This window comes from Urtica dioica, chromosome 7 (genome assembly GCF_054948205.1).
Source record: "Urtica dioica subsp. dioica isolate 48M chromosome 7, U.dioica_male_clone48M_v1_H2, whole genome shotgun sequence".
Taxonomy (NCBI): domain Eukaryota; kingdom Viridiplantae; phylum Streptophyta; class Magnoliopsida; order Rosales; family Urticaceae; genus Urtica; species Urtica dioica.
Genome location: NC_142762.1, coordinates 33,341,786 through 33,358,462, shown reverse-complemented (window position 1 = coordinate 33,358,462; position 16,677 = coordinate 33,341,786). Strand labels below are relative to the sequence as shown.

General features: G+C 36.5%; 1 protein-coding gene across 2 annotated transcripts; it reads right to left on the bottom strand.

Annotated features, from left to right (window-relative positions):
* Window positions 1–967: 967 nt before the first annotated feature.
* On the bottom strand, window positions 968–3,595 carry LOC149390930 (UDP-galactose/UDP-glucose transporter 7-like). Of its 2 annotated transcripts, XM_089619476.1 has the most exons (5): window positions 3,231–3,595; window positions 2,830–2,919; window positions 2,198–2,308; window positions 1,810–1,953; window positions 968–1,577 (listed from the first exon to the last, which is right to left on the bottom strand). In XM_089619476.1, the coding sequence occupies exons 3-5, from the start codon at window positions 2,222–2,224 to the stop codon at window positions 1,398–1,400; spliced, it is 351 nt and encodes a 116-aa protein (XP_089475602.1). In that variant the 5' UTR covers window positions 2,225–2,308; window positions 2,830–2,919; window positions 3,231–3,595; the 3' UTR covers window positions 968–1,397. The 2 variants fall into 2 exon arrangements, with proteins under 2 accessions (XP_089475602.1, XP_089475601.1); XM_089619475.1 differs by lacking the exon at window positions 2,830–2,919.
* Between the last annotated feature and the right edge of the window lie 13,082 nt (window positions 3,596–16,677).

The window sequence follows — 16,677 nt, the reverse complement described above, 5'->3', positions numbered from 1 at the left end:
TAAAAATGTAACTATTTATTTTTAGATATATATTCTTTTTCACACTTTTTTTTTCTCTTTGAAAGCATTTTTTTTCTCTTTTGCAAAGAAAAAAAAACTGGCTTCATAGGTGGTTTTTTTTTTTTTTTTTTTTATATTTTTTTTATATTTTTTTATCTCGATCTTTATCCAGATGTTCCTTCCCTTTGTCTCTCCTTTTATTGTTTTTCTATTTGTTTCACTTTACTTGTGTTTTTTCTTCTTCTTTTTTATTTTTATTTTTAATTTTATCTAACTTTTTTTTATCTATTATATAAATAAAATGTTAGTTAATTAAATCGAACTCAGTGCGTTGCTTTTGTAAGACTAGTAATCTAAGAAAAAGAATATTCCACATTCCAATGGTTACAGCAACCACAAAAACAGAATGGTTGCGATTAATCAATCTTTTAACTTTTTTTAAAATTATAATTAAAATTTAATTTATTAAAAAAAAAATCTAGCAGACCGACAGTAAATTAATAAACTATATAGTAAAATTAATTTTTTATTTATTTTATTTAATATATTTTAGTTAATTAATTTATTAAATTTTAACTATTTTTTAAAAATAAATTATTAAGTTACTGGCCTAAGCCTACTCGATAAAATTTGACTTTCTAGAGAGTGATTTTGAACTGATCTCCAAGAAGACCCACCAAAGTTTTGAAGGAATTTGTGTTTACCATAAATCAGTCTTATATTATACGCCTTTCGAATATCACATGGAATGCTTACAACAAAGTACATCAATGACAGCAAAATTCAGTTTATCTTTATCACGATGATGTAACTCAACTTTGAGACCCCAAATAATATTTTTCTCCAGAAGAGTTGCAAGAAAAATAAGTATTTTTCTATTTATTTCCCCAAAATGTTGAATCAATTCAATAATTAGTGGTCCAACTTCTTTGCCCAGAAACTGGATTTCATTATCCGTTGCCAACACTACCTTGTCCACTTGATGTATCCGTACATTTAATGAAAGCATGTCCAATTTTTTTTTTTTTTTCCTCTTTTGAATATAAAATAAGCAACCTTTGAAATTTTTAGCATTTTTATCTACTGGACCTGAAGATGTTTAATATTAATAACTCAAGCTGATTTAGACTTTTCCCATGCTTCCAAACCCACAAACTAATTCCAGTTGAATTCTCTCTAATTGAGAATTGAGTCTTCAAAAGAAAAGACCAATATTTTTTGTAACAATTTTTTTTTTTTTTTAGTAAAAATCCTCAGTTGGGTAAATCCATCAATGCAATGCATCATATTGAGAAGATTTAAAAAAAATGATATAAAAAAAGGCAGACAAATTGGAGCCACCTGGAAACTTTTTGGTATCTCTTTCTTTCTTTCTTTTTTTCATTTAATTTAAGTATTTATTTACGATGAGCCTCGACGTCTGACTCTAGACTCGGGGTTTTGTTCTTTGTGCTCTTCGCGTTCTTGAGGCGATACTTAGTGTACGAATACCATACTCCGCCAGCTGTGTTGATGACCAATCCCGTCACGTTTAGAGCACGCACTTCCACGCCCCCCAACACCACAAACCCAAGAGTCTGGGAACACAACAATGTGAGCATGTTTTTGTAAACGATACAATTATCGAATATAAATCAAACAAAGGCACATGGTAGCAATAATAAATTATAAAATAAAAGGGGGAGAAAAAAATCGAGAGGATTTTGAGTGGTTGCAGTGATTCATGGGTGGTTGGTGGTCTTGTTTTGTTAAGAGTTGGTTCTATTAATGTCACCAACTAGATTAGTGAGAGAAAGAGAGTGGAAGTACCGTGGACCCGACGCCTTTGAGGACTCCAACGATGGTTGTGGTGAGAGCGGAGTTGACAATTGTGCACAAGAACATCGTGAAGTTTAGAACAATTCCCATCACCAACGAGAGGACGAGGATCACCAAAAAATATAATGAATTTATCTGCACACACCATAAATAATGGCATATCCGATGATTCTTTGGAATCTCTTCTCAAACGGATTTTCAGCATCTATTGAACCATTCATGGCACGTGTCTGCGTTTTTCCGAACACAGACCGTCCTCTGCGCCAGACTTCTCCACCAATACAAGGTACATGGTTTGTGTTGTGTTTATGTGCTCAGTTTTATTACAAAAATACCGTTCGAGAAACAGGGCAATCATTGGACAAGGAACATAACAGACCTGGAAAAACACAGAAGTGAAAGCCATGCCGTATCCGAAAAGATCGAAAGAAAAGTCTCCGAGCGCTGCTATGACAACGCCAGCTGCGGTCAATATCACCGAGAGAGTCACCTGATCATACCCACACTAAAAATAAGCATGTTCAAGAGCAATCAGTGGAAATTTTGATCCCGGGTTTCCTAAGAGAATATAGGATTGTGTTTATTATTGTAATCCCACAGAAGCATAAACATGACATTTTAAGATAAAATTTGACTTGGCAATAAGGTATATAATTAGACATTTTAGTGTTTGCTAATTTCTTTTTCTTGTTAGTCACCAACATGTTTAGTATTTTTTTTTTAACTTATTATCTTATTCGTATAGTATTTATTGTATAAAAAGCTTGGTGATTTTAGGGATCTTGACTGGAATGTCAAGATCCACGACAGAAAAAAAAACCCGGTTACTAAACAATCCGTACACAAGTAGCTCTTAGTTTTTACTAATCGCTTTCATCTAGGAATTGAACCCAATACCATGTCTTTGCAGAAACAAACCATCTGGATTTGGGTTTTTTTTTTTTTTTTTTCCAATTTACATAATCTAAAGCCCGGAATAAGTTGTAGAAGAACAGCAAGAAAAATAGTTACCCGATGCAGATCAATTGTTGCATAGTATATGGTCCCCTTTCGAATCAATCATAGCTATAGTGATAAACTTTCTTCCCTTTCAAGGGTTGCCTATAATTCCACCTCAAAATAACTAATTGTTTCATAAAATAACACATATTCACTTTAAGCAAGACCTAACGAGCCATTACAGCCCAAATCACATATTTGCACAACTTGTAGTTGTAGAGCAATTTTTAGATTTATATTAGCTTCTCAAGTTTCTCAAAACTCAGAGCAAATCGCGATGCCAAATCCAATAAAACCAAAAAAAAAAAAAAAAAAAAATACCCTTCAAGCTCTTGAAATGAAATTTACATTTCTAAAAACTGAACGAATGCAAACTTCATATCTCAATTCTTCACGATTTTATATAAAAATACCTAGTGTTTGGCCTGATTCTTCTCACGATGATCGATCAAATTTCAATCGATAATGAACAAGAATATACGTGCACGGTAGGTCTTGCTTTACCCGAGAACCAACCGACAATGAGCACGGTGAGCGGTGTGAGCTACATCGGAATATTGACAAAAACTGGAAGAATTTTCTTTGCTAACGCAAGGCCACGTTCCCTTGTATTTTGGGTAGACTCGACTCTTTTGGATCTCGAAATGATGTAATTAGTCTTGATTTATGAGTACTAGGTGAATAAAACTTATGGTTTCTTCACTTTTTGGACATGGAATGCAAAGAGTTTAATTGGAATACTAATGCAAGTACATTGTCAACAAAAAAATCCTTAACATTACACACAGACTTAAAATACCATTACACACAGTAACATACCATTAAACACAAAGTTTTGGGCTATTTTAAAAAAAACGCAAAAAAACACTACAACAGTACTTACAAACACAATAATCTTGATTTTTGGGACTTCTGCTATCAGTTTCACACTCACTTCCTTAATTTCTTTCGTCTCAACATGAATTTGATACACAACGACGTTAATATTAAGGACTTCTACTAGAATCAACTGGCTCACTTCCTCATTCTCACAATGGACCTTATACACAACATTATTCTTCGCGACTTCATCACTCATTCCTTCCTCCTCCAGTTTATTTATTTTCTTCAATAAACCCGGGATAATTTGGAGAGACCTTTTACACATTTCGGGATCAATCCATTGTAACATGCCACAACTTTTTTCCACGTTTTTCTGCGAATAAACCCCATCACCGACATCAATTAATCAATAGATACGCAGACGACAACTATGTGGAATCAGAAATACAAATATTAATAAAAAAATAAAGTACCTTGTATCTGGAACAACCATAAAACCTTCGACCTGGGTTGTCACACGTCCATGAAGTGCGTTCGACACTCCACGCACTCTGCTTCGTCAACGCTTGCTGTAAAGCCACTATTCGAAGAAGAACCCATCGGGAATGAGTATACACATTGAGATTAGCCTCCTCTTTGGGTTGGGAAGATGGGTTTGAAGATCGACGAGAACGTGATTTGGGGTTTTAGGGTTACAGAGATTTGGGGTTATTTTGCTCGAAATAAATTTGTGTTTGATTCCGATTTTATTAGTTTTTAATAAATATATATCCTTTAATCAATTAGTGTTTGTATATTAAATACATCCCGAAGGGTATAATGATAGTTTCAACAACACGTCAGCGCACATGACTGGAACGTGCTACTCCATTGGATGGTAACTGAAAATGTTTTCAGAATGGGCAAAACTCAACATCAAGGTGAGTTCAGAGTATTTTTTTTGTTGAAAATCCGAGTTTAGTGTGCACTTTGTTAATCAAGCACGAGTTCAGGGGGGTAATCTTGTAAATTATCCAAAATTTAATTATATGTATAATGTGCTTATAAAAAAAATACATGTATAACACTATATATTATACTATATTTCTTTGATATATATTCTACTATTTTTTTAAGGTTTTTTTGATATACATGTAATTACATTATCAGGTACATATAATATATCATGTATCTAAAAAGAAACGTAAAAAATATAAATAAAAAATAAAAAAACGCACATTTAACTAGATGTATTATCATGTACATATAATATATTATATATATCATGTATACATAATTTACTAGTATATACATAGCAAGTTTACTAGTATATACATAATTTACTAGTGTATACATAGCAAGATAGAGAATTACAATTTGAGAGAAAACCAAGTAAGGAAAAATAAGTCTCACATGGATTACACATAGCAAGTTTGCTACACCTAAAGTAATATATAAAGGAATGTAATTATTTTTGAAAATTCAAATTTGGTGGGCTATTCATTTGAATGAGCAGGATATAAAAGAAGCCCACCACCATGGGCATTTTAAACGTGTGAGAAGCAAGATGTGAGCCTCTTAATGTACATCGGAATATTGACAATTACAATATAGAAAAGAGAAACCGGAAGAAGTTTCTTCGCTAACGCAACACCACTTTCGCATTATAGAAAAGATAAACTGAAAGAAGTTTCTTCGCCGTCGTCATTTCCAGTCCATTTCCTTTCTGTATCGTGATCTTTGACCGCGCAGCTGCCAATTGCTAATACATATTCCAAATCAGCAATACATAAATCAAAACATCAATTGCTTATATATATAGCTCATGAACAAAAAGATTGGGTTTTTCCCTGTACAGTGAGGAGTTTCATTGAATACGACTACTGCATTAGAATTGCTTTGTTGATGAAAACCATAGCCATTGAAGAAATCCATATTCCCAAACTCTCTGTCGATCTGTGGTGAAATTGTTCTTCTTCTCCAATCCAATTAATTAGCATAAAAAACTACGAATCAAGACAGGTGGGTTGTTTTATATTTATTTTCTTTTGGGATTTGAGCAATTTTCAAAAATTGGATGAGTGACATGTGAGTGTTGAATAAAAAAATGTGAAAGTGAGAAACAAGATGGTAATGATTGTGATGAACTGTATGAAGTAGAATGGAATCTAATATAGCAATAAAAATAGATTGAATAAAGTAGATGATGCTGAAAACGAGGTGTAGTGTTTTATTGATCGAGAACAACGAGATTGAATCCAACAATCCCAAATCAAAATTAAAAATAATAGTAGTTGTTACATCGTTGCTTTTTGCGAGGTAAAAACGACACCCCAAAAATAAAATTGACAAGTTAAGCCAATGCAAAAGACACAAGCTCATGAACAGAGCGCTTAAAGTCAAACTCTCGGAAAAAGTTCTGCGAAATGACTCGAGACCAAGTCTAAAAAGAAATATCTCAATACTATGTCAACGAGTCGAATCCCAGGTCCACGTGACGATCAAAGACCACATCTAAGAGACATCTTTTGAGCCATCACAACGACTCAAAATAAAGTCCACAAACTCATGTGCCAAGCTCCGAACCAACACTCACAAAACGCCTCCCAGACAAGCCCACAAATGAGACTCTCCAATGAAATTCTCAAGCTCATCTCCTTGACAAAATATTTGTGTCAAAGTCACTTAAGACAAGCTCACAAACAAGGACTCATAAAGCCCCAAATAAGCCACAAAACCTCAATTAAATTCACTCATCTCCTGGAAGAGCAAGAAGCAGAATGTCATTTCTCGCTCTTCCACTGAAGCTGAGTATTGCGCTATGACCATGACTACATGTGATATTGTTTGGTTACGCTGATTACTTGCTAATATGGGTGTTACTATTCATCATCCTACGCCGCTATACTGTGATAATCAGAGTGTCATCCATATTTCTCGTAACTCAATTTTCATGAGCGAACCAAACATATTGAGATTGATTGTTATGTCAGTTGCCATCTTTTACAGCTTGGTATGATCGCATTGCCCTATGTTCCCTTATCGCATCATATTGCTGATTTGTTCACGAAGGCTCACCCAACTTCGTGCTTCCGCTTCTTAACTGACAAACACTCAATGCTTATAGTTGTAGAATCGTGAGTTTGAGTAGGGTTATTTTAGTCTTTTATTTACTTGGTTGTATTGGGATTATATACCCAGACTATTGTATTTCTTTCTTCACAATTTATTATTCAGACTCTTTTTTTTTCTTTTCTGAATCCCTAAATCTTTAATATTATGTTGTCGTTTTTGAGAGGTAAAAACAACAACCAAAATCTTGGAGAGAGAATATTATTTATCCATTTTAACCCTCTTCCTTTTTATTCTTCACTCTTTTTCCTAATTTTTTTCTCTCTGGGTCTGGCGTTTTTTTATTATCTAAGTTTAATTGTTCACATATATATGTCAACAATTGACATGATTTGTTGACATATATAAGTCAACAAATAACAACATTGGAAAATTTATTGATTTGTTGACATAGATGTCAACAAATGACATGATTTGTTGACATGTATATGTCAACAAATGACAATACTAAAAAGTTGGTTGATTTGTTGACATAGATGTCAACAAATGACATAATTTGTTGACATAAATGTCAACAATCAGCATAGTTTGTTGAGATATATATGTCAGTAATTGACATGATTTGTATTGTCAACAAATGACACTTTTCTTTAGCTGAATAACAACGATTGTCTCACTGATCTTAATCTAAAAACTAGCTCTTGAAGCGTTTGATTTCGAATGAGAAAAAGAACACTAAGAAGAAAATAATGTACTTTAAGACCCCAACGCTCCACTTGAAATAAAATTTAAAAAAAATGATCAATAAAACAATGATCACACAAACACAAAGAACAAAATAAGGCATTTGTCATCATCTGATGACCCAAACATGTTTACATTGCATCTTTAAAAATGAACCACAGTCTTATGAAATTGTACATTTGATTATAGTCAATAAAATTAGATCATGGTCCATCATCGTGAGAGAACAAACACAAAACAACGATTTTTTTCCAACAACGAATATTGAAATGTAAGGACAAGAGAAGAGCACTACAGAGATAATTGTAACTAAGAGATTTCTAGTAATCGTCAACACAGCACGCGTGCGATTCTCCGCTGAATTTCGTGACAAAATAAAAAACTTAAAAACAGCACCGCACCTAAAAAAGCAACCCTTCCAAAATTCACAAACCGGCAGTCTCACACATACGATCCCAACTTCGCGGCGTCGCAGTGGGTTTCGAAAAGAATGAGTTGGCGGTCGATCTCCACCGGCGTGATGGAATTTGAATAGACTTTAGACACAACATTTGAAGATCAGTCATAAGACCATTCATCTTCTTTATATCCGTAACCTGTAAAACACTGTCCAAAAAAAAAAGACAAGCTCTTATTTGATTGATTGCTACAATATAGAAATGTAACCAAGATGCCTTCCGAAAATAGCTTTGAAACAACAACTTCAAGTAGGGATGACAATTTGACCCGTTACCCGCGTTCCGGCATCGGGTCGGGTAATACCCGTTCTTTTTGGGTAAACGGGTAATACCCGTTAAGGTTTTATTGTTGGAATTGATCTAGGGTTTAAGAAAAAGATTAAACGCTTTGGGAAGCGGCGGAATTTTAAAAAATTTCTTTTCAAGTAAAAACAGTTTTTACTAACCTAGACAAAGAAGCAAGTACATGTAATTAAAAACCAATATGAGCTAAGAGTTTACTAACCTTTCTTGAAGCTTGAACTTTGAAGAAGCTTTTGGAAAGTTTGCAACGCTCGTCTCCCCTCGCAGCACGTCTCTCTTCCTTTCCTCGGCACCTCGAGCAACCACGAAAGTTTCTATCACTAAATCACTCGAAATAAAGGAATTAGTGAGTGGGCACTTTTAAACACTACAACTTAAGAACAAGTCTTGAAGTCGCAGAGCTAAACACTAGGTCGAGTGAGGACCTAGGTGCCAAAACAAGAATAATCGAAAATAAACTAGAGAGAGAGAGAGGAATTTCGGCCACAAGTTCTGGATAGAGAGTCTCTCAAATCTCTTAAACTTGGATGAATGAATTGTGAGGAAATGAGGCTCCTATTTATAGGAGAGGTCTCACCTTCAATAAGGTAGTTTCCTCTTCTATAGAATATCACATATTCATGAGCCAATTTCCTCTTTTTCCCTTTGAGACACTCGGCCAACACAAGGCTTCTAGAAGCCTTGATTTGTTTCCAATTTTGTTCATGGCTTGCCTTTTCTCTCAACATGGCCGATTCCCTTATGCATGCATATGCAAATTTGTTTCCTCTTTTTTCTTTTGGCAAGTATCTAAATACATTTATGCACAAAATAAACTCTCTTTCCTTAGGTATGTTGGACGCCCAACATGTCTCTAGAAGGAGCTTCTAGAAGCTTCTTCATTTGTTCATAACAACATGAGAAAGGCCCATTAAGAATTTTCAATAAAATTCTTATGAAATGAAATTAATCCACAAGGCCCAATGATCAAGTCATGGCCGAGTGACATTAAGTCATCAAATGAACTTGTCAAAAAATTTATTGACATTCATTTCATCCTTTGTCTCAAAAGACAAAAATACCCTTTTGACTATTTTCGTTCTTGTTTTGACTTAGCTTCCAGTTTAACTATTCCTATCGATGTGATTCGTGACAGTGACCTCATGGACCCAAATGAACAAAGCTTGAGCTAAACACTTGGACTCAAAAGTTCACAAACCTTTTCCAAGTTTAGCTTAATGCCAACTGACTCCACTAAAGAGCTGACACTGAAAATCTCTCGGTTCAAATGAATTTGTTTTCTACTCAAGAATTCGACCTAATTATAATGAGCGGATCCACTGAATATTATCTATGTTTACCCTTCATGAATGTCATCAGCTAGTCGGGATTTACTAAATTACCATTTTACCCTTCTAGCTGTTATTTCCTCAACTCCTTTGTCGCTTGTGAATAAGTTAGAAACAATGTATTGACGAGGAGCTAACAAGTCACATTGTTTCATCCAAAAGAGTCAGGACTCAATTTGGACACTGGCCAGTTCATTTATTCACACTCCAAGGAACAAAGCATGAGGTGACATACATTGCATTTCAGCAATCTTGTACATGAATTCCATATTTATGAGAACTTCACAAAGTTACTCATAACTTAGTACTTCACCAATAGGCCCTGTTCGGAATCACATAGTGAGTCCGAACTCTGACTTTCTCAAATGAGAATACTAAGGTGTGAAATGGCATGTCTCATTTCAGGATTAAGGTAAGCATGATGCAATTCATACATAGTGACTTCGAGACATAATAGGTTAAATGGTTTGTTCTTATCTTGTCTCTAGAAGTGCACTGGTCAATTCAGTACCTTCGGAAGATACCTAGAAGAACTATAGAGTCCCCAACTCTCAATGCCCCATAACCAGACATCATAGATTCTTCTAACAATCATACTGAGGTCAATAGTCCTTTGACCCTAAGATTGCGAATATAGCGTTTTAAGCAAACTACGAAGAGTTCGTTCATGCAAATCTACATTTGTCTCTTCGTAAGTTGTTAAGTTTGTTTATGGACTAAAAGACTAAGGTTTTATCATAAAGCTTCAAACAAAGAAAGAATGAATGAACGTTTCAACTTTATTAATGGATGAATAGGCAATTACAAGCAAGAGTCTTCATGAGACTTTATTACATCAAATGTACAAAATAAAGATTACAACTCTTCTTGTGGGCACCATTGACAACAAACTCCCACTTGACTCAAAGAAGATGTGTGTAGTCTTTCATGCCTAATCCCTCACGATGTTGTTCGAAGACCTTGTTCGCTAGGGCCTTGGTGAATGGATCTGCTAGGTTGTCCACCGTTGAGATCTTCTTCACTTCCACGTCTCCGCGCTGCACGATCTCTCGAATCAAATGGTATTTCCTCTCAATATGCTTAGAGCGCTTATGGCTTCTAGGTTCCTTTGAGTTAGCGACAGCCCCACTATTATCACAATAAAGGGTCATGGGCTCGTCGACGTTTGGAACAACTTTCAAATACTTAAGGAATTTTCTAAGCCATACAGCCTCTTTGGATGCTTCACAAGCAGCCACATATTCTGCTTCCATTGTGGAGTCAGCAATGCAAGATTGCTTAATACTTCTCCACACAACAGCTCCACCATTAAGGATGAACACAGATCCCGAAGTGGATTTCCTGGAATCCTTATCCGCTTGAAAATCGGAGTCAGTATATCCCGTCATAGTCAGGTCAGTACCTGAGTATGTAAGCATCAAGTTCCTAGTTCTTCGAAGATACTTAAGAACATGCTTAACAGCAATCTAGTGCTCGGGTCCAGGGTTGGATTGGAAACGGCTAACTACGCCAACGGCGAAACAGATGTCAGGTCTAGTGCAAAGCATAGCATACATGAGGCTTCCTACGGCAGAGGCGTAAGGAATTTTCCTCATGTCTTCAATCTCTTGTGCAGTCTTGGGAGATTGGTCCTTAGAGAGTGAAACTCCATGCCTAAAGGGTGTTTGGCCCTTCTTGGAGTCTTGCATCGAGAAGTGATCCATTATCTTATCAATATAAGATGCTTGAGAGAGCGACAGGGTCCGGTTTTTCCTATCTCGAAAGATTTGGATCCCCAGAATGTACGCGGCTTCTCCTAGATCCTTCATATTGAATTGCTTTGCTAGCCAGACCTTAACCTCAGATAACTTACCCACGTCATTACCAATGAGTAGTATATCATCGACATATAGTACCAGAAACACAACTTTGCCTTCGTGTATTAACTTGTAAACACAAGGCTCATCTATTGACTGTTCAAAGCCAAAGCTCTTTACAGTTTCATCGAATCTAATATTCCATGACCTAGATGCTTGCTTTAGTCCATAAATGGATTTAAGCAACTCACAAACCTTGGTCTCTTGACCTTTATCCACGAAACCGTCTGGTTGAGCCATGTAAATGCGCTCGTCAAGATTGCCATTCAGAAAGGCTGTCTTGACATCCATTTGCCAGATCTCATAGTCGAGAGTTGCAGCTATGGATAGGAGTATGCGGATGGATTTAAGCATCGCGACTGCCGAGAAGGTTTCTTCATAGTCAATCCCTTCTTGTTGGGTATAACCCTTCGCCACAAGTCGTGCTTTGAACGTCTCAACGTTCCCATCAGGACCCCTTTTCTTCTTGTATATCCACTTACACCCTACGGGTTTAATCCCTTCAGGAAGGTCTACAAGTTTCCAGACATTGTTGACATACATCGAGTGCATTTCAACTTTCATGGCGTCAAGCCAAAGGTTTGATTCAGAACAAGCCATCGCTTGGCTATAGGAAACAGGGTCATCCATGTCGGAGACGGCTACAAGAGAGTCTCCATAAGACATGTACATGTCAGGCTTTTTAGTAGCCCTCCCACTACGTCTAAGTACTACTTGACGAGATTCTGATGAGTTAGGTTGTGTTTCAGTTGGGGTAAGAACAGTTTTTACAGATGAGGTAGAAGCTTCCTCACCCAACTTTTCTTCAAGCACAATTTTGCTTCTAGGTTTTGCATCTTTCATAAAGTCCTCCTCGAGGAAACGAGCATTCGTGCTAACGAAAGTCTTATCGTCCTCGGGACTATAGAAAGTAAAACCTTTGGTTTCCTTTGGATATCCCACAAACAGGCACAATTCTGACCTACTAGCCAACTTGCTAGTCTTTTACCTCAGCACGTGTGCAGGGCAACCCCAAATTCGGATGCGGCCAAGATTCACTTTACGGCCAGTCCATCGTTCATAAGGATTACCAGGGACCGTTTTGGACGGAACTTGGTTCTGAATATAGGCGGCTGTTTCAAGGGCATATCCCCAAAAGGAAAGCGGGAGTGATGAGTAACTCATCATTGATCTAACCATCTCCATAAGAGTTCGGTTTCTTCTCTCTGACACTCCGTTTTGTTGAGGTGTGCCAGGTGCGGTAAGCTGAGAAGCGATACCTTCTTCTTTAAGAAAGTCATCGAACTCTCCAGCCATATACTCACCACCTCGATCAGATCGAAGGGTTTTGATCACTTTGCCAGTTTGCTTTTCCACTAAAGCCCTAAAGACCTTAAATACGTTAAAGGTCTCGGATTTGTGTTTGAGCAAATAGACAAACCCATATCGTGAGTAATCATCGGTGTAGGTAACGAAGTATTCGTATCCTCCACGTGCCTGTTGGTTGAGCGGACCACATACATCAGAATGTACTAGTTCCAGCAACTCAGTGGCTCTTCGACCCTTATCAGAGAAAGGTCGCTTAGTCATTTTTCCTTCTATGCAGGATTCACAAGTAGGTAGTGAACCTATTGCAGAGTCTTGGAGTGGACCATCCCTCACAAGTCTCTTAATCCTATCTAGACTGATATGACCAAGTCTTAAGTGCCAGAGGTATGTTGATTTTGTTAGATCGGAGGATTCATAAAGTTTGATCCTCTTTGGCTCTCTAATTAGATCGTTATCTATTTCGGTGTCTAAAAGAGAAGGTTGAGTGGGATAGATGTAAAAAAGACCATTCTTCATACATGCATCAGTGACAAAAGAATTAGAAAAAGAAATGCGAATTCCATTCTTTATAAACTTTAAACAATAATTTTTCTCGAAAAGTTGAGCAACAGATATTAGGTTTTTCCCAAAGGAAGGAACATAATAAACATTATTCAAATTTAAAGTTCAATCTTCAAAAGATAGCGTCACGGATCCCACAGCCTTCGCAGACACCACGCTCCCATCACCCCATTTGAAACAGAACTCGCATTCATCTAAGCTTTTGGTTTTCTTAAAACCATTCAAGGATTAACAAATATGGTTAGTAGCCGCGGAGTCAAGAATCCACGTTGATACATTATCAGCTACTAAGCATGCTTCAGTAACTAGTACAATGCTATGTTCCTTTGCTTTGAGATAGGCAGTACAATTCTTTTTATCGGCCTTGTGAGGTCTCTTCTTAGTTCCAGAGGCGGAGGCTTTTTGTTCAGTAGCATGTGCCTCTCCTTGATTCCTCTTTCTCTTAGTGAGACCTACAGCAGTGAAAAGTTCCATCATAAGCTTGGTAACAGTGTACTCTAGCTTGTTTATGGAGTAGTTCATCTTGGAGGTATCAAGAGATGCAGGGAGAGTTTCTAAGATCATATCTATGACATTCTTCCCATCAATGTCAGATCCTAGGATTTCCATTCTATTCAGAAAACTAATGATCAGTATCATAAAGTCTCTAACAGGAGTCCTAGCCTTCACATGACAGTTCATAAACTGTCTGACTGCTTGTTGCCTTGTTTGACGCATTTGCCCTCCAAACATCTCAAGGAGATTGTAGAGCATGTCAGCGGCAGTCTCGATGTCACGATGTTGCTCTTTCAGCACATTGTTCATGGATGCCAAGATATAGCACCTCACAATCTCATCGGATCGAAGCCAGGCCGCTAAGGCGTCATTGTCCTCTTGAGTTGAATCATCATTCGTCAGAGGAGGACACGGGGTGGTGAGTACCCATTTGTGCTTGGTAAGGATTATGTCGAGGTTATGTTTCGAATCTACGTAGTTTTCGTTTTCGAGTTTGTTCGAGAAAGGATGAACGAGATAAGGTTGAGAGACATATTGCCTATATAAGTTGAAACAAGTTTATGATTAGTCTTTGGTTTAGGATTTAAGTTTTATTAAGACTTTTATAAAATCCAAAGGTGTTATAAACCAAACGATAATTTACTCCCTCAAGACCTCAAGAGAAGGCCGCAAAAAATCTCCTTTTATAAGTAAATGACACATCATTAATGCTTAGCCAAGATGTCAATACATCTATTTTGACTAGCCACCTTGTAAATTGGTTTGATCACTCACATCCTTTCGCAGAGCCTCAAGGGAGGATTACTAGGGATTGAGCCTAAGTGTGCAACCAACCACTTAGTCCAAAAGGTCAACTTTGAAAAACAATCCCCCAAGAGGAGGCCTTGCCATCATCGTCTCACTCTCAGACGTAGCTCATTGAGCAATGATCGAAGCAATAACGCCTTGGAGTACTCCCATTTAAGTGAGGGTCGCAAGAGCGGCTCTTAGTCCCACGTTAATTGCTTCTTTCATTAGTGTTGGGGATCGTGGGTTACAAACAACAAGTATAACCCTCCCACTTAGTTTTTGGAGTTGGTTCATCGACTCTTATAAGTTCGAAAACAAATTTCCTAGTTAGAGAGCGACAGAGCGGACAACTAGAAGAGAATCCTAGATCGACATGTTCAGAGTAGTATTAGTGCATAAAGGCACAAGGTACATACTCGATCTTTTCCTATTTTCTATTTCGGGAAAGTGCATGAGGGAAGTGTGAACTTCAACTCACTCGAACACTTGAAAGTTTGAGATTACACATCTTTTTATTTTTCGGCTTGTCTACAAAGAGACCTCCCACTTAAATTTTCAAGAGCATATAGATTTTGAACATATGTGATATAGATATAGTTTTGAAAACATTTTGAAAACTTATTTGATTTGGATGACAAAATATTTTCAAGTTTGAAAGTGAAAACGGTTTTTCAAAATTCAAACTAGTTTTGAAAAAAAAAACAATTTCAATTAAACTTTCAAAAATCAAAACATTTTAATCTTTACACATCATGTTTATAATCATATGAAAAACATTTTTGCTCAAGAAAATTTTCTCATTAGAGTTCTATAACTCATGGTAGTGGGGTTTGAAAATCCGGATTTCTAAAAAACTGGAGTTTCAGACAGCCGCGCACCTCGGAGTAAAATCACCATATCTGGCGGCTCCGATGTCCTTTTGAGCCGAAACCGGTGGCATTGGACAGAGGACAGACAGAGCTTTAATTTGATTCAAGAATCATTAAATTTCAATTTCTGAGCAGAGAGTTATGCCACTTTTAATGCGGGTTTACTCCAGCTCGAAGAAAAAGAAATAATTAAAGCTTGGTCCTTTTTAGGTGCGAAAAACAATCGAGTGTAACGGAACGTTTTATGAAGGTTGTTAAAGCTTTTATTTGTGTTTTATTAGCAAGGTAATAACATGATATAAAAGAAATAACAACAAGCATAAAACGAATACGGTAAATAAAAGAAACTAGAAAGACAAGGTAACTAGTCACAAAATTTACCGAAATTTCTCAAACCTTTAAAACACGTTTTTCAATATAAAAAATTAAAAACTTTTAGAACTGATTCTAATGTGTTTTAAAAACATCCCAAACTCATAGAAAATCAACATGCTTTTTAATTTAAAGACAAGAGCAATAAATTAAAAAAAATCTAAGATTACAATTCTAACTTGTCACAAAATTAGTAAACTTTCGAAAACGATTTTCAAGCTCATAATTTTAAAAACATGTACATGCATCTCTTTGACCATAGCTCTGATACCATTTGTTGGAATTGATCTAGGGTTTAAGAAAAAGATTAAACGCTTCGGGAAGCGGCGGAATTTTAAAAAATTTCTTTTCAAGTAAAAACAGTTTTTACTAACCTAGACAAAAAAGCAAGTACATGTAATTAAAAACCAATATAAGCTAAGAGTTTACTAACCTTTCTTGAAGCTTGAACTTTGAAAAAGCTTTTGGAAAGTTTGCAACGCTCGTCTCCCCTCGCAGCACGTCTCTCTTCCTTTCCTCGGCACCTCGAGCAACCACGAAAGTTTCTATCACTAAATCACTCGAAATAAAGGAATTAGTGAGTGGGCACTTTTAAACACTACGACTTAAGAACAAGTCTTGAAGTCGCAGAGCTAAACACTAGGTCGAGTGAGGACCTAGGTGCCAAAACAAGAATAATCGAAAATAAACTAGAGAGAGAGAGAGAGGAATTTCGGCCACAAGTTCTGGAGAGAGAGTCTCTCAAATCTCTTAAACTTGGATGAATGAATTGTGAGGAAATGAGGTTCCTATTTATAGGAGAGGTCTCACCTTCAATAAGGTAGTTTCCTCTTCTATAGAATATCACATATTCATGAGCCAATTTCCTCTTTTTCCCTTTGAGACACTCGGCCAACACAAGGCT

Bases quoted from the DNA above. Each gene is read 5' to 3' on its own strand.
- LOC149390930 (XM_089619476.1), bottom strand. From the start codon at position 2,224: ATGGCTTTCACTTCTGTGTTTTTCCAG. The intron at 1,954-2,197 runs GTCTGTTATGTT...TGGTGTGTGCAG, and splicing joins TCACTTCTGTGTTTTTCCAG to ATAAATTCATTATATTTTTT. The intron at 1,578-1,809 runs GTACTTCCACTC...TTGTGTTCCCAG, and splicing joins TCAAAGGCGTCGGGTCCACG to ACTCTTGGGTTTGTGGTGTT.